General features: G+C 38.1%; 1 protein-coding gene across 5 annotated transcripts in view; it reads right to left on the bottom strand.

Moving 5' to 3' along the window:
* The window catches only part of CCSER1 (coiled-coil serine rich protein 1), a 1,165,803-nt gene that overhangs the window by 408,878 nt on the left and 737,695 nt on the right, over nucleotides 1-19,230 (bottom strand). Inside the window, exons 10-11 of one of the 5 annotated variants that reach the window (XR_007773146.1) lie at nucleotides 8,926-9,050; nucleotides 7,298-7,394 (exon numbers count right to left, since the gene is read on the bottom strand). The exons of 3 other annotated variants lie outside the window; for them this stretch is intronic. Coding sequence is in view for 1 of the 2 variants with exons in the window: in XM_050944021.1 (XP_050799978.1) it covers nucleotides 7,314-7,394 (81 nt within the window). In the remaining variant the exon portion in view is untranslated. Of the gene's footprint in view, nucleotides 1-7,109; nucleotides 7,395-8,925; nucleotides 9,051-19,230 lie in introns of those variants that run through there. One more of the 5 variants, XM_050944021.1, reaches the window with a different exon arrangement.

Raw genomic sequence — 19,230 nt, 5'->3', positions numbered from 1 at the left:
CGTTAACTGAGAACATAATGCACTATTACATTTATGATTAAAGTTCCAATTTAATTTCACATAATTATACACATTAACCACTTAGATAATGTTAAAGGATACATTCCCTGAAGTCTGTTATTTTATCTATCAGTTGGCTATTTGGCATGAAAGCATCACACAATCAAGTTCTTTCCCAAGTGTTTGTTGCCGATCATGTAAAATGTGCAGGACATCTACTAAAGAATGGGAATGTCTGTTTTCTTACAAATGTTAAGTTGTCTAACAGGAAAAAAAATAAATTTTTACTGTAGTTTAATATCATGCTCCTAAAATGTAACACAGAAAGGAAAATGAAGATGTATGACTTAAGTTATTGCTGTTGTGCCTACGTAAATCACCGGATTACAAGAGCAGTGTCAGATTTTTATGGCGCAGAAGAGCATACCTAAAACTTTTGGAACACCTGGATGGTGATCATTGAGGATGACAGCAGGAGTAACATGGCGAACGTGGGTATGGAATAAGCACTACTTTGAGCAGAAGCTAGGGTACTTAAGAGGTTGTTTATCACAAGGTCAATGGCTCATAGTTACTAGTTATCCTTAAATTAATTAAAAATGAGGTCCCTGACTTTATATATAATTTGGAGTTGCTTGTCTAACACAAACACCCAGCTGTAGCTCTCAAGAATTCCAATAGTAGAAAAGCATAGATTTATTTACATTAAATTAATCCTGAAGCAATTTATACAAAATATTCATACTGCCTAATGAATGCAGCCACCTCTGGAGTGGAAGGGGAAACTGTCTGACAAACAACAGACTACATTGCACTGTGGGGAAGGCAAACTTTGGAGAAGAACATGGGAGGGAGGGAGAAATCCCTGTGCTTACAGAAAGTACCCAGAAACAGCACAGTAGGCTTGTTACATCAACCCATACCACTTCAAGGCCATTTGTGACAGTTTCCCTTTTGCCATCCTACAGGTGTTTTTATAAGTAGGGCTGCAGATTTGTCACAGCAATTTTTCTTTAATCAAAAATCACAGAGGAGTCATGGGTAAATGTAATAAAATCATGGGTTATTAAATTGACGGCAAATGCTCCCTCATCTTTTAAAACAAAAAATGCTCTCCTCATCTTGCCAGGTGGACAGCAACCACACACAGCAGCACCCTTTGCCCCCAGCACCGCAACCCTAATCCTGTCCTGGTGCAGAGGGGAGATTCAGGGGCCTGGAGAGTGAGCCCAACCTGCAGTCATTCTGCAGGGGCATCTCTTGTGTCCTTCCTGCAGAAGTTTCTCCTGTGACTTTGCTATCCCTGAGGGCTGAGCCTGCAGTCTTGCTCTGGGCATTGCGACCTATAGTGCAGGACTGCAACACTGTGCAAGTTTCGTCCACCACTCAGTCATGATGGGTTGGGCATGTCAATCTTGAGCTGCATTGTGACCTGGAGAGGGGCAGCCCAGCCCCACAAAACATGAACTGCAACTGCAGGTTGAGTCACAGAAAAAAAAAAAGATTTGCCCCATTTGTCTATCTGTGACTTTTTTCTCACTGTGACAAACCTGCAGCCCTATTTACAAGAAAACTGTCCCAGGAACATTCCTCTCACAAGCCTTGAAGGGATTTGTTTGTCTACAACAGAGAGCAAGAGCATGATCCATGGTACTTGTTCCTTCCTGGTTTTCCCAGCTCTGTTAATTTTTGCACTTGGAGCAGTTTACAGTTCTATGGCTACTCAGTGACCCACTTTTCACATGCTCCTCTTTGTGAGCTGGTAAATGGTGGCATGCACAGACAGAGACAGAAGATGGGAGGAGGACAGTACATCACACAATAAAGAACTAAATGTGAAAATATGATGAAAAAAAGAAAGAAAAAAGAAAATACTCAGACAGTTTGTTTAATGTGTTAGCTCAACGCAAGTACAAATTATTTCTGCTAGCAATATTGTTCATCATCAGTGGACAGAATGCTGCAATTTTGCTCATTATAGGAAAATAAGGTTATCATGCCACATTTGTGTGTGTTTTTAAAAAGGAAATTGTTCTCAGTACTGGGAAAAATGCTCAAATACACTCAGAAGAGCTAATTTTTACAGCAATTATGAGTTGTTATATCACTTTGTTTCCATACTAATTCAAATGTCCTGCTTAATTCTCTGTAATAAGTGGAGGAAAATCTAATATGGAATGACACATCAGAATTTTACTTTTGTATTGACAGTTACTGCATCAAAGCAAGCCTGAAGAAAGGCACAAATATATTTGTTCTTATGTTAAAAGCAATTTTATACATCAAGAGCCTTTTGTGCTTACTAAGATTCAGGAGAGTTTGTTGGAAGTTTCTATCTGTTTAATTTATTGCTGTTGTTACTCTAACTGACTTTAGTTGAAGATATCTGATTATGTACTCTAGAAGCTGGAATACCACTCATGTCAACCATGATTTTTGCAGAACAGCTTTGTCTTGCTCTTGAGAGTAACATAAAACATCTGGGCAAAGCATGAACATGAACAGTTTCTCATTGGTTTATACTCTGATATGAAATCAGGGAAAAGCAAAGTAAAAAACAAAAGGATAAATGATTAAATGTATTGGAGGAGTTGGGCGACTTCTGGATATGGTTGAAAATATGTTACTTGTGCTTATTACCCCATCAAGGCTCAAAAGTCACATCCAACTCTGCACTGTAATGACATTCACAAAGATAATGCCCCGCCCTCTCTGTAATAGTTTTGGAAACAATAGTTCAACATGTAAAAGGGATTTGCTGTCCTTAAATAAAAACTTTTATTGGAAGTTCTACCTTGCAAAAGCTGCTGCATATCAGGACTGCAGATAGCACACAAGTAAAATGAGACTGTATACTCTAGGAAACAACCACTTTATTTTTATTATTGGAACCCTAAACTGAAAATGGGTTACTTTCCAAAATCATCTTCATTTATTTATTGTACTTGCTGATTCACATCTGTCTCCACTCAGAAGTTCTACTTACTGCTTTAAGGCAGAACACAAACCCTAGTGCCAAATCACTGTGATGAACAACACCCTTTTCTTCTTCCAGGTAGTCTTCTTCTGAACAGGCTAGTGTTTGTGGCTTGATAAACATGGTAAGTATGAAAAAAGCATGACAAAAAATAAAAGGGTATGGAGCGGCAATAATGGCATTCCTATGACGACTACAAAAAGGAGTCTCAGACTAGATAAGGAAATAAGAATTAATCAGAGAAAACAAGTGACAACAGCAAAAGAGAAGGGGAAGCTCAAAAGAGAAGTGTCAATAATCTCTAGGTGATCAGTTCAATTGTCTTGATTTACTGTGTATTTGTGGCTCATTCAGTTCTTGAAGCAAAATAAGGTTGCTTAACATTTATGTAATAGTCCTATTTATCGTCAAATGTTCCACCAAGATAGTTTAGTTTAGTTTACTTATAGGACAAATACTTAACAGTGAGAAGATTATACATGATACTTATTTAATAAGTTAAAATGTTAATATTTTGGTGTGAAATCTTGGTTTCAGTGAAGTCAGAGTTTTTCCACTGACTTCAATGGGGCAAGGATTTCACCATTTATATCTTGATTCTAATAAAGTGCTGTGCTTCTCCAATGCCATGCAATATATGGATGAGTATTGTGGTAACAGACACACCTTCTAAATTGAATTAATCTGATGGATGTGTGCATGAGCATATGAGAGAGAAATAACTCACTGCATATTGTGACAAAGTTCCTCCTCTACCTTGGTGGGTCCTGCGCTTATTGGCAGATTTGCTCACCTCAGTGATCTTCCCCACAGTCTGGGTCAACTCCTCCCGTGTCTGATCAGGAGCTGGGAGGTTTGGGGGGAACCCGGGCCTGCCCTTTACTCCAGGTTCCAGCCCAGGGGCCTGTGGATTGCAGCTGTCTATAGTGCCTCCTGTAACAGCTGCATGACAGCTACAACTCCCTGGGCTACTTCCCCATGGCCTCCTCCAAACACTTTATTTATCCTCACCACAGGACCTTCCTCCTGGTGTCTGATAACGCTTGTACTCCTTAGTCCTCCAGCAGAAAACCCTCTCACTCCCAGCTCCTTGTACCTCTGGCTCCCAGCTCCTCACATGCACTTCCTCTCCACTGGCTCCCCCCCACCGCCTGACTGGAGTGAGCTCCTTTTTAAACCCAGGTGCCCTGATTAGCCTGCCTTGATTGGCTGCAGGTGTTCTAATTAACCTGTCTACCTTAATTGCACTAGAGTAAACAGGTTCCTGATTACTCTAGTGCAGCCCCTGCTCTGGTCACTCAGGGAACAGAAAACTACTCATCCAGTGAACAGTATATTTGCCCTCTACCAGACTCCTGTACCCCACTGGTCTGGGTCTGTCACAATATAAATAATTTATAATTCCACTGGTCTCCACATGGGTACAGGGCGGGGTCTGTGTTAGTAGAAGATCCTGGAGCAAAACCCTGGCCTAAAATATGATCTTGAGAGTTTGGGGATCAGAAAAGCAGCTAACCAACATAAAAGATAAGAATTGATAAATATTGCCACCTGTATTATAGCAACCACATGTACAAGTCAGTTAACAATCAAATATATGACTAAAGTCTAATATCATTTTGGAATTTTTTTTTTTTAAAAACTCATTTCAGGCACCTTTAAAGCCAAAAGCTGATTGTTTTTTAGTTCAAGTGTAAAATGCCATCTTTTTCAAATGCAAGATCCCAGAGACTAAACAATAGCTGATGTTCAATAACATCTATGTCTATGACCAGGGCCCCTAGGCACTATGGAAACACAAATATTAATAGTCATCCAGTTAGCAGATGATGATTGGGAAAGGATTAAGAGTTTTGCTGCTACCCAATCTTGTTATTCGGGAAGTAGGAATGGCTCCCTGTGGGGATAAAAGACGATTCAAGTTATAGTAAAGCCAGATAGACCTAGGTCAGGAAACTTAGGAGCAGCCAAGCCTGGGGAGAAGGTTTAAGTTGGACTTGGTTACCTCATGTTGATTTCTTTGATTAAAAAGGTCATAATCAAAACAAAAGTTCATTTGGATTCTATGTAATGTGTACACCGATTTTTTAAGGATGGGTTCAAGAAGTAACCTGCTGTCTACATAGACAAGTACATTTTTGTGTAATCACTGAACCACAGCCAGGGAATACAGTTTGTAGTTCATTCATCTTAGCGTCATCGTGGACAGTTCTCTGAAGATGTCCACGCAGTGTGCAGAGGCAGTCAAAAAAGTGAACAGGATATTAGGAATCATTAAAAAGCGGATAGAGAGTAAGACAGAATATCTTATTGCCCTTATACAAATCCATGGTACACTCACATCTCGAATACTGTGTACAGACATGGTCTCCTCACCTCAAAAAAGATATTCTAGCACTAGGAAAGGTTCAGAAAAAGGCAACTAAAATGATTAGGGGTTTGGAGAGAGTCCCAAATGAGGAAAGATTAAAGAAGCTAGGCCTCTTCAGCTTGGAAAAGAGGAGACTAAGGGGGGGATATGATAGAGGTATATAAAATCATGAGTGATGTAGAGAAAGTGCATAAGGAAAAGTTGTTATTTACTTATTCCCATAATACAAGAACTAGGTGTCACCAAATGAAATTAATAGGTAGCAGGTTTAAAACAAATAAAAGGAAGTTCTTCTCCACACAGCGCTGTGACAAAGTTCCTCCTCTACCTTGGTGGGTCCTGCGCTTATTGGCAGATTTGCTCACCTCAGTGATCTTCCTATAGTCTGGATCAACTCCTCCTATGTCTGATCAGGAGTTGGGAGGTTTGGGGGGGGACCCGGGCCCACCCTCTACTCCGGGTTCCAGTCCAGGGCCCTGTGGATTGTAGCTGTCTACAGTGCCTCTTGTAACAGCTGCATGACAGTTACAACTCCCTGGGCTACTTCCTCATGGCCTCCTCCAAACACCTTCTTTATCCTCACCACAAGACCTTTCTCCTGGTTTCTGATAACACTTGTATTCCATAGTCCTTCAGCAGCACAGCCTCCCACTCTCAGCTCCTTGTGCCTCTTGCTCCCAGCTCCTCACACACACTTCCTCTCCTCTAGTTCCTCCCTCCCTGACTGGAGTGAGCTTCTTTTTAAACCCAGGTGCCCTGATTAGCCTGCCTTGATTGGCTGCAGGTGTTCTAATCAGCGTGTCTGCCTTAATTGGTTCTAGCAGATTCCTGATTACTCCAGTGCAGCCCCTGCTCTAGTCACTCAGGGAACAGAAAACTACTCAGCCAGTGACTAGTATATTTGCCCTCTACCAGACTCATGTACCACACTGGCCTGGGTCTGTCACAGTGCACAGTCAATTTGTGGAACTCCTTACCTGAGGAGGTTGTGAAGGCTGGGACTGTAACAATGTTTAAAAGGGAACTAGATAAATTCATGGTGGCTAAGTCCATAAATGGCTATTAGCCAGGAACGGTAAAGAATGGTGTCCCCTAGCCTCTGTTCATCAGAGGATGGAGATGGATGGCAGGAGAGAGATCACTTGGTCATTGCCTGTTAGCGTCACTCCCTCTGGGGCACCTGGCATTGGCCACTGTCGGTAGACAGATACTGGGCTAGTTGGACCTTTGGTCTGACCCGGTACGGCCGTTCTTATGTTCTTATCTGCTTCAGTCGCAAGTTAAAAGATGCCTCATGTAAACTGAAACTCTTATGAAAAACTGCAGAATTGAAGGACAACAAAACAATGATTCCAATGACTTCAGCACAAGTGGAGAGTACTCTGTACCCTAAAGGATATGGCCTAATGCTTCCTTAATATACAAGTGGATAAATTCTGACCTCCTTTATGAACATGGAAATCCACTGCATAAGAATAAATGTGGGCAGTATTTCACCTAAAGATTACAAACCATTATTTATACAAGAAAATGAATATTTGCCCAATACATCATGCATTTAAAGGAGTTGCTCTTGTTGTTCACTAGTGATGGACATCTATTACTAATGCAAGACAGAGAAAACCTTTCCAACTTGATGGTTCATTTTCGTAAGACTGTAGACTTTTAAAATATGTTCTCTAATCTCAGCGATTCAAGGGTCAATAGACTATTGTTTCTTAGTTATTTTTAATAACATAGCTGTACACATGTTTTATTTTAGATCATGAATAACGATAATTTATTAATAAATTCAATAATGCAGATCTTGTCACAAAGTCTTATTTTTTATATCGCAAAGCTTATGAAATAGTAGTATTTTGCAAAGTTAGGAAAACACGGGAAGTACTGGTAAATCGAGGCTCATTTCATATTCATCAATATTTAATTAAATCCATAAGCGCAGAGTGTCCAGATGCTGTTTTTTTAATTTAATAATGTTGGAACCAATGAGATGCTGATTGGTTTGTAAACTGAGCCGTCAGTACATGGAGAATTCCACAGGGCCTTTAAAAAAAAGGAAAGAAAAGAAATGAAATCTTAAAAATTAAAAAGATTTATGTGTTGATGGTAACAAATCAAATAAACCAAAAATGTGCATTACAGCTCTGCAGATTCTAAACAGCCCATGCAGATACTTACCATGATACAAATAAGCAAAGTATTCCTGCTCATGCTGATAATTTTAAGAGACATTACAATTAAGTAGAGCATAACTAGAGAGGCCAAGGTGTTAGATTTATGTTGGAAAGAGGTCAGAAGAATTAACTAGATAAATCCTTTTTGCCCATCTCTAATTTCTGAGATTTCTTTGAGTTTCACAGCGTAGAGGACTTCTACCTGTAACCTGCACACTACAGTAAAATATTTTCAGATGCTGATTAGACTCTATGGGGCAGTAGGTAGTTCTCTAATATTTTTTTAAATACTCACTTTTAGCTTCTATTAATACCAAAGGAAACACAATTCTGTATTACTTTCAAAAGCAGTGGAGATCTGTGACTCATTTCTGCAAGGTATTAGCCAGTCTTCTGAGCTTCAGAGTTCCCCTAGCTCCCACTGGTGCTTTACTAAGGCCTGGTCTACGTTGCAGGGGGGATGGATGGGGGAAATCGAGCTAAGTTATACAACTTCAGCTACGTGAATAACATTGCTGAAGTCGACGTACTTAGATCGACCTACTGTAGTGTCTTCACTGCCGTGAGTCAACTGCTACGATTCCCCCGTCAACTCTAACTGCACCTCCCATGGCAGTGGAGTACAGCAGTCGACAGGAGAGCACTTGGGGGTCGATTTATCGCGTCTAGACTAGAGTAAATCGACCCCTGCTGGATCGATTGCTGCCTGCTGATCCAGCGTGTAGTGTAGACATACTCAGCATCAGGATCAAGACCCTAATGTAAAACAGAAACTAGGTAACGAGACTACAATTGAGAATTTCCCTAAGAGGTGTTATCAAATAACTTTTCTTAAAATAGGTATGCGTTTGCTTGTAATGCCCTGATAGAAATCTGAAATCAACCTCTATGGCAACTTGTTGTAACCTTTAACATTTGGCAAATGTCAATATATTTAATGGAACAATACCCCTCTAAACGGTTTTGTCCTGTGGTTTTTCCCCCACTTCATTTTTTTTTTAAAGTTCATCACTGATTGCGTGTTCTGCATAATGCCAGGAAAAGGGCTGATAAGTTGTGCCCCACTGGCATATGGATGGCTTGATACTAACAGCACAAAATATATTAGAATCCTGAATGTATATGTCCTGCTTCTTTCTTTCTTACTTTAAAATGTGTTTGAGTGACAGAGTGGGAACTCTAAAAATGTTTTAAAACCAGAGGCCCTTGCCCCCCTGATTAGTACTAAATTATGCCTAGTTAAAATTTTTCTAAGCTAGTCGGCACTGTTTATAAGAAATATAAAAATGCAATTACAATACATTGCAAATATAATTGAATGCTAGCCTTCATATAAAGCATCCTAAAATAATAAGTCTCAAACAAAAAATAAGAATAAGGAATTAAAGACAGGATGTTACTCAGAGATGAAGATTTCCAAACAGGTAGTCAGCGCAAGCGAAAGAGTGACCCTCAATCATGGAGAGCAGCAAGGAGCAGACAGAGATGGCCAGCTCAGGATGAGTACTGCCTGCAATAACAAGTTCTGCAGGATGAAGAAGAAGAAATAATGTAATTTTTAAAAAAAGCCCCCAAGTAAAAGTTGAAGAACTTAGTAGTGGTGAAAAGTCTTAACATTGTGAGATAACCTAGATATCGCTCTGCTTTAGTACGTTAGAAGTGTGATTTTTGTGACATCTGCAAGGGCAAAGATGGAAATGAGTAAGATGCAGGGCAGAGCATGCCAATAGGAAGTTTTGAAAACCACGAAGGAAATTTTATACACAGTTACTTAGTTACGATGGAGCTCAATATGGGGGAAAAAATCCCTTTAAACATGTATAAAACAGTATAGCTGTATCACACATCTGTTCCTTTTATTGATCTGTAAAAAAACATGGTTATCAATCAACATCAAGAAATACATTACTAAAAGTGTTTTAACTGTGCCTTTATTTACAGAAATAATCAGAAGCCAGCTTGTGAAAAACAAATGGAAACAGAATATTGCTGCTAATGTTCAGCACCTCTGGAAAAAGGTAAAAATGGCCTCCTTACCTGTGGTTTTGTCTTCTCTAAGTGGGTACACAACACTCCAATAGCCCAAGGCGTGGGGGTCATCAGCATGGAGTGAATTTAGGGGAGGCATGTGTTTTTGGTATGAAAGTTCCAGGTTCAGTCCCTCCTGCCAACCCTTTTTGGGGGATCACTGCCAAGTGGTAACTCGTAAGTAGAGCTGAACTCTTATGTACATCAAATACTAAGGATGGGCTTCCTTTGACAAGCGTAACACTCTGGATATGTGAATTGTGTCTCCTCCAGTGGACAGTGCACAACAAAAGCTTACTAATGAGACCACTAATGCAGTTACTCCTTTAGTTAAAGGTGGTAGAAAGCTGTGCTTTTAGTGCTTAAAGTACCAGTTTATTATCCAACAGGGTCAATATGTGTGTGTGCACATGCACATGCATATCCTTCCGCCCTCTCTTTCATTCAGAAGAAAATACATATACAGATAATCTTCTCTTAGGAGCAAACATACCATGAGACATTATAAAATTTCATGCTGTAATTAAAAGAAAAAAAAATAAACAGCAGAAAATAACCCACAATGTGAAAAGCAATTCTACAGAAGAAACAATGATGCATCCACACATTTTATATGAAAAGATACAGACAGAGGTGTGCTGTGACATATTGGGGCACAATCCAGTCTAATGGGGGGCTGTGTCACCCCTGCCCTACAATCATGGGTGCCTTACAATGACTTGCTCAAGTAGCTCCCACATGGGCTGTTCACAAACAGCCTTCCACTTGCAAGCCACACCAAGCTGAAAAGTCCCAGTCTTTTTAATCTCTTCTCATAGGGAATCAATTTTGTTGCCCTTCTCTGTACCCTTCCCAATTCTAAAATATCTTTTTGGCTCACTATGAATATACCATAGGGATGACAAAGAGAAAAACTGCCCAGCACATCGAGTTAGTCTGCCAAGTGCTTTAAAGGAATCTATGTTCTACTGTACATAGTATAAAATATCAACCATATGAATTTATGGGTGTAAACTACACACTATTTCAGGTTGGGTGGAAACTGTTAGAAGATATGTATAGCAGCATGGCTGATGAGAGGGGAGAAGACTAAAGGTATGTGAACTGAGGAACAGTGCAATACTTTAAATAATTACCCTAAAATTGCAACAGTAACAAGGATCTAATTCCCCCCCCACATAGGTTTTACTTTCAAGATCTAAACATGTACTTCTGATTAGATCTTGACATATTTTCTCTTAACTAACTCCTACTCACTATGATCCTGTCTTGCAACCTCCTTTCTTTTCCATTACCAGGGTCTCCCTCAGGCAGCAGGGATGGAAAACAGCACTGAATTATGGATGGCAAGGATGGGCTAGCTATGGAGACAGACCAAGGCTCATATCTCCAGATATCGAACAGCAGCATCAAAAGATTTAAAATAATGAGTCCTAGTTCAGTCCTTCGTAACAAATGGGGTTCTAAAGTAAGAAAGAGTTATTCCTGTTTTAAAATGTCTGATAAATACCTATATCTGATGTGGATTGTAAGTCAAATGTTTGAGTGCGTTAACTACGAAGAAGTGAGCTGGAAAGTGTTTCCTTCTGAAATTAAGGAATATCACTAACAAATAGCAACTCCATTTAGAGAAAGTTTTGAGAGACCAAAATGACTGTATGATGCCAAGTGCTGGAGAAATACATGATAATGCCTTTCAAAAATTAAGGTTATTAAGCTACAGTCCAAGAACTTAAGAGAAAAACAGCATTCACAATTTTGTAACATGATGGTGCTAAATGCATATAATAAAAGATTTAAAAACAAAAAAAATAACTCTACACCTTTGTATCTTAGCATCTGTGCAGTTAAATCGATTTGGCTATATTCTCTGCTAGTATAAATCTGCGTGGCTCAAGTTCAGCCCAAGATCTGGCCCCCAATTTTAAGAATACCTGTCTATACCTTATCTCTAACACCCTCCTACACCTTCAGTAAGTGCAATATCAGGAACGTTATTCATTTTAATACACTTTGTTTATGAAGCAAAATCCCACCAACACATTTGCCAAAATCATAGAAAGGAAAATACCAGAGAAGAGAGACAGCAAGTGATGTACAGTCTTAGAAATGAAAACATTTTCACAATAAACAAAACTAACTCAGGAAATATGGTCAATATTGCACTGAGAAAAGTCAAGTTAGGAACAGTAGGTTTTCACTTAAAACTCAGCCTTCCCAGTACTCCCAGTAGAATCATGGCATCACAATGATCTTGCTGCCATGTAAATTATTAAAAGCTTTTAATAAAACATTAAAAAGCATTAGAAGTCACATTAAAAGCTCCAGATTTTCACTCAAAGCTCCAGAGGGCAATCTCCGAGAGCTACAGATGTATAAAACAGTCAGTCAAAGTAGAACTAAAACCCATTAAACAGACATACCAAATTGCCCTTAGGTAAGCCACAATACAACTATTTACCACCTTGGTTTTGATTTCTATATGAAAGCAACTTTTTAGCTTACAGATTAATAGACATTTTCCTTGCTACCAGTTCCAGGATCAGCACCAGTATACATAGTAAGTACAGTTTCACTGTGTACATTTATTTTAAAAAGTAGCTTCTACATATACTTGTTATTAATTTATTTCAGCTAAACCTCTAATTTCTTTAAATATCAAAACATTGTGTAAACTGATCTTTCCACAATGATTTTTCATTTAATTGGGACTTCTATAAATGGAGTGAGGGGAAATTTCTCAAACCTGCATATTTATACTTTTTAAATAGCAAATGAGAATGAATCCCATAATTCAGACCTGAGTCACAAATGTATAGCATCCAGAAATGGTGACTGCTCCATTTGTTCCAACTCATAGCATCCAGAAGTATGATTTTATAAAGTACTCATCATAGCCCTAACAAGAATAAAAAAGTCCCATTGACATCTATGTGGGAAGACGCAGACCAAGACAGTGTTTTTGAAAATCTCACCCTACATGTATATGCCCAATTTAAAAACAAAACAAAACAGTATATGCAAATGCAACAGTGCACAATGTGCACATGGATCACATGACATACAGTAACTTTCCATGCAACTGTGATATGCGTGACAGCTGTGACCCAAGACCTTTTGATTATAGCTGGCAGAGAACACAGGGGTACATAAGGGTTACAGGGATCCTCTGGGTGTGGTATTATTTTCATTTTAATTCAGCAAACTGTGTCATGTAAGGTTTCCATTGAAAGTCTGTCACACGGGTCATCATAAATCTGTCTGAAATGTATGAATGGAGATATGTATATATTGAAAATTATATTCTTCAAGCATCAAACATCTTACATATACAACTTGGGCACATGCAAAAGTTTGCATGCATCTCTGCACATGTATTTCAAAAACATTTTTCTTATTCTATAATTGTCTAAAACATTGTCTGTAACTAATTCCTGTTCTGCTCTAAATCTATCTGTCATGAATCCTGATTTAACTGTAACGTTAAACACATTACTACTACATGGAAGAGCTCACATTCTGTGGAACTGGATCTTTCTTTCCCCATACATCATCAGGATATATAGGCTTCAGAGCTAACACTCTGTATAACTTATACCTCCGACCACCTGCAAACTCTTCCTCCCAGGGGGCAAGAATAGCAGGGAGCTCCTTCAGGTGAATTTCATAGTTTTCCTTGGAAACCAATCCCGCTCCCAGTGATTATGTCTTTGGGAGGGAACAATATGGCTCTAGATAAAAGAAACTACAGTAGAGAGACAGAATCGATAGACCTGATGTGCACACACAATGCTGCTGTTTGTCAAAAGGTAAAAAATAACTCTTGTTTATAGTTACTGTGCAAAGCACATATTGAAGCACACTGGCAATAATAAATAGAGAGCACCTTGATTAAGAGCATCCTGGTTTAATATCACCATTAATGGAAGCACAGGACCAAATCCAAAGCCCAGAGGAGCATATGATTTTACTGGGCTTGGAATCAGGCCCACACTTAATTTTACCTTCACTAAAATAATTTAAAAAAAATTAAAAAAGCAGTTTAGAGATACCTGGTGCACAATTAACATCAGTTTAGGGTGCATACAGGGAGAGACAAAAGAGGGATAATCACATCTGCTCTTAGGGACTGTTATTTCAAATAGAATAAAATAAGTACTCGACCACTTAACCCCAAACCACCAGATTATGATGGAAAAGTAGTACTACTATCTGAATTCCTTTAGCAATAGAGGCTGAGAGCTTCTCTATGATGGTTTGTTTCTTCATTCAAATATATTTTCACCAAGGTGATATTTGCAGTGCCATGGGCTATAAAATATTTACAGGATGTGTATATATTATTTTGAAAACTCTATTTATATAGTGGACATAATCAGAAGAATCTGCTCTACAGTTTAATGTAATCTTGTAATTGGCTAAATTGCTACTTGACTATATCTAGTCATCTTCCATCCTGTTTTAATAGCCCAACTGACACACGGATTATTCTTTGAGCTCACAATAAAATAAGCCTGTGCAGTCAAAGGAAGGTGAAGGAGGTTAAATTGCCATTGATTATTTAAGACATATTCATCATTTATTTAGCAATTTCTCACATCACAAAATCTGTGGTGCTCACAAACCTTTCTGAGAGATTGTGAATTTGTTTTTAAATGATTCTCACTACAGGCCTTATAAAGCAGAACAAATTTTGAGGTCTCCTGTCAATCTGCAGCATAATGAAAGTGTGCAACCTTTTGAACCTTTATATGCCAGCCTGTTTTCCTTTAATTGCATGCACGTGAGTTCTCGCTCTTTCACACATGCTCACACTCACTCACAATAGTATTTCACTTCCAATTTAGGGAGGTAGTAAAGTGGTCACTGTGAGCAAATGCTACTGTACTTCATTATCAAGGACAGATTTATTTATTCCAAGCTGAACTGCACCGTTTTATTGATATGGAAGTTGGACTAAGCATTGGGCACCATAGCTTAAAAAAATCAGGAGGAACACTGTAATCATTCTTTCCAGTTCACAGTTAAGCCATCTTCCTTGTATTTTACACCCTGTTACTGCCTTTCTAAATGGAAACATCTATGTAAATTCCCAGAGTACTGAACAGGAGAAAAGGAAAAGAATACAACAGCCTAAAAGTAACAGAGGATCGCCAAACCATAAATCTCCCATGTATTATCTTCAACGGAAGCAGGCCTGCTGGTCATTTTAGATGGTCAGACTCTAACTATAATTATGCTACATACTGTACCATGTGATGATATCCACATGGTACATTGCAGACAAAAAAAGATGAACTAAATTAAACTAATTTAGCCACCTTACCTGCAACGCTGTACCCCACTTATCCTTCATCGGGGTTGTGTCTTACATTCTGAACTTGTTCCTTTCTGTCCCACCCTCCTGCCATACCCACAAAAAAAATCTATGTCCTCAATTGCAGGAATGGGTATATTCCGTCATGGACAACTGAGGTACTAAGGTAAGGTACTATATTGCTAGATCCAGGACTCACTGAATTCAAACCAAACAACCTTACTGACTTCAAGAGATTTTGGAACACTCCTATATCTCATCAAAGCTCAAGCTCGAAAACAGTACCTTTTAACCACTGTATATATCCCACAGCTCTTCAGCAGGGAAGAGCCATTGTTTCTAATAGACATAGACCATGACCCAAAATTGATTCAGACACCCGTATCCATGTACTCAGTATACGGAACCAAATTTTGCAGCCCAAGCCAATCTCAAATTCTTAGCCATGGTAACTCATAAGACAGTGGACCCTAAAAAATAAAATATCATTTTAGAAACCTTTATAGTACCTACAGTCAGATATACGCTACAGTCTTGTGTTTGCATATATATTGTATGCTATATTATCTGGTTACATAAAGAGGTTTTGTTAGCATTAGTATGAAGCCATTAATGAGTTACATAGGTCATTCAAGAAGAGTGCAAATAAAACCTCTACAATATATTCTGTATCCAAAAAGACTACTTTAAGAAATGATTAAGGTTTTACAACGTTTTAGTGATATGCTGCTGATAGAGCAAGGTTCCATTAATTATAAGCTAGAGTGAGAGAAAGAACTTAGTACCAATACAGTTTACTTTTTAAAAAGCACATGTAAAATAGTTCTGATTTGTCTTTTCAAATAAAATGCTAATGCAACAATATATTTGTGTTTGAAGAGAAAAATGTCAGAGAATGCAAAACTTAAGGTCTTCAGGGTAACCCTAATTCGTCATCACTGCAAAAGTGTGGCATGTTGACATTATATGTGTACAGAGTGGGTGAGTTATTACTATTAGAATATTGATTTCTTAATTACCTGCCTTTTGTGATGTTATATGTCAAGTTTCTATAGCAACGATTCATGTAGACTGCACATATACTTTCAGTTACTAATTAGGTTATTAGATGTAGGCTATATATGCAATATAAAACATTTACTGCAGGGGTGAATTAATGTTATTGTGAGAATCTTAACTTTTTGCACTCTGACCTGTGTGTTTAAAAAAAGAACTTTAATGTTACATTAGCACCAAAGAGTTTTGCATTTTTTTTTCCAGTTTTCATACATACATGCACCTCCCACCCTTCCGGCATACGCACACACTTTATTGTATATACATCCAAACAGAATACACAAACACATACCCAGATACACATAAATAGATATACATGGACACTTAAATGGGAATATATTTTGCTCAATAAAACCTCATACAAAACCAAAGAATGTGAGTACAATTGCAAATGACATCAACGAGAACAAAACTGAACCTACTATTACCTGTAATAAGCATCCTCTGTCAGACAAGGAACAAAAGCTAATAAGTGAATGAAAAATATTCCATAAAAAGAATATACATAAAATATAACACTGTAAAAAGAAGACAGTTATTTATTTGCATATTCTCTCTCCCTCCCATGACTTGGTTCTAACTGTATTCCAGTCAAGATCAGTATGCCCATCATTTACTCATGCAAAGAAAAATATTATTTCACTTTTCTCCATGATCTTGTTCTCTTTATTACAGTTTCTCCAACTATTCTGTATAAGACAAATCATTCCAGACAGCTATGTTGTGTCATATCAGAAAATTCCACATCTGTTTATGTTGACATGTCACATTAAGTTAAGTGAGAAAACATGATGATGATGCCAACCGCAGCACAGTAGGGATGTACCATTGGGGAAACTTGAAAATTTGTTGGCACAATATTATTTAAGAGACAGCTGTTTAAAAAAAAAAAGAGACAGAGAGAGCGCGCGAGAGAGAGAACACTCTGGATTTACTGTTTACTCACTGCTCCAAAAATGTGACTATTGATGTGACCACCTTAGAATTCTTAAAGTAATCTGAAGTATACACAACCTTATGATCCATAGATCAATCAAATATTTTATATCCAGGTTATCTGTATTTGAAACCATACAGTGATAGTATTTCACAGAGACATTATGGCTTAATTTTTGTACTACTGTTTAACTACTAATAAATATGTTTTCCCACAAATTATGAGTTCACCTGATGTCCCTCATTAAGAATTTCAGTTGACCATGTTCCACAGCTGACTCACTGTAGATGAAGAGGTGTGGAAGGGGAAGAAAGTAATATCCATGTCACTAGTTTACTGCTCTCAGAGGCAGAGTACATCACTGCCACTAAGCTCAGCCTCTGCTTAAGTGCTTGTATCCTGGAGTCACAGTAGTCGGTGCTGGTCCATTATTAGATTAATTTCTCTCTCTTACATGCATTTACAGGGATGAAAAAATGATTTCCTTCAAATTGTGATAACTCCTCCCATGAAAAGTATACCCTATATTGAAAACACAACGTAGAGACTTATTTGATTAAAATTAATACTAATTTTATCAAGTGAAATGTGACTGGACACAAGGTGGCCTGAACCTGAGAGATGTGGTGTGGTGCTGAGGTGCTGTCTTTCATGGGAGTTATGGGCACTCCAAAGATAAGCATCTCTTTCATGCGATAGTGTAATCTTCGGTATGCAAGCCACCATAATTCTTGAAGTAAACACTGCAAATTGTGGAAGGTCAGCTGTCACTAGCGCAGCTTCAGTACTTTTATTTTTCCTTTTAAAATGCATTTTCTCTAGAATCTCAACAATTTCTCTTGGGATCCCAAAATGTCCTAGCTTTTGGTAGTTTTTAATTCCCTGCCAAGAAATTAAAGAGACAAAGAAGTTTCCAATTTTACTGAGAGGGGCAATTCAATTTAAGAATGTGAGACACAAACCGCTTTGCAAAGGCTTTCAGCATCTGGTAAAACATGAAGAACAGGCTTTTCTGGTAGCAAAATCCTGTCAGATAACTAAAATGGATCACTGCAGCCTGAGATTTTGGATATTACATAGTTTGTCTCAACATCAACTCACAGCAATTTAAAATAATTCTATTCACTTATACAATGGAAAACATGCACAAATCTGAATTCTAAGACACTTGATAGAGTCACATTTTGTGGCTGATAGCTAATTTCCTCCAACAAACATTAGTAAAATGTGCAGTGTACCAGTACTCTGACCATATGAAAAATCACCTTGCTGAATGCATTTGTTGTAATCCCAAAGTACTTTAGAATTTTCAACATTTCCCACAGATTTCCTCATCATTCCACAAGTATGCAGCAGAATATGGGGACACAGGCATTGTTACCGATTGACAAAGAGAGATCAAGGCAGAGAAAAGCAAGGAGCAGAAAAATTACCATTAAAAAAAATTAACATGAACATTTTTAAAAACTTGTAAAAACTGAGTTCTAGAGTGAGATGTGCAAGCATAATAAATCATGATCAACATTTTTCTTATACAATACAGTTTCTTAACACTCAACAAGAAGGTTACTGTTTGTGGCTTTGAATCCACCCTTGTTCAGGAAGGCACTTAATCACTGTGTTCAAATCCCATTGCTTAAAGTTGGACACATGCATTAAATGTTTTCTTGAATAGGAATGCTTTCCTGAATTGGAGGCTGTGCTATTAGTTTTACATACAAAACATTTTTTGCCTGACAAACTTCATATTGTTTCTGTCTGGTTAACTATACATCTTAATACACATTTAAGATTACTGCAGTTTCATGGAGTTGAAGTCATGATATTAAATGTGATTTAAATAATAGGGTTTTATAACTAAAATATGCATGTTTGACATTCACAAGGATAGATGTGTAAGAGAAAACACTCAGGCCCTAATACTGCAATGAGATATGCATGGGCAGAAACCTGAGCCTGCATGGACACCAATCAACTCAGTGAGGCTCTGCACAGGCTTGAAAATCCACATGCATGCATCTCACCCCAGAATCAGGGCCTTCCTGCATATGACACCCTTTGGCTGCAAGTATGGTAGGAAGCTGCTTGAGTTACAGAAGTGCTATGGCTGTACCTACACTCTGCTGGAGATTTAACATCCAAACACTCTTTACCAATAATTGTTCAAGTCATAAAAAAATTCCAACACACAAGCAAACTACTGTCTCCCCATATTCCACCAGTGACAGTCACATTTTATAATCATGTTTGTAGTTAAAACTGTTTCACGGAGCATAAAGATGCTCTTTTCACACCAGGAAGAAAATTCTAATTTTCAATTAAATTACTTGCAGTATTCCCTGCTGATGCCCAACAATTAAAATATTA

This window comes from Gopherus flavomarginatus, chromosome 3 (genome assembly GCF_025201925.1).
Source record: "Gopherus flavomarginatus isolate rGopFla2 chromosome 3, rGopFla2.mat.asm, whole genome shotgun sequence".
Classification (NCBI taxonomy): Eukaryota; Metazoa; Chordata; order Testudines; family Testudinidae; genus Gopherus; species Gopherus flavomarginatus.
Note: the sequence above shows the minus strand (reverse complement) of the source record. Positions and strands in the feature narration are given on the sequence as shown.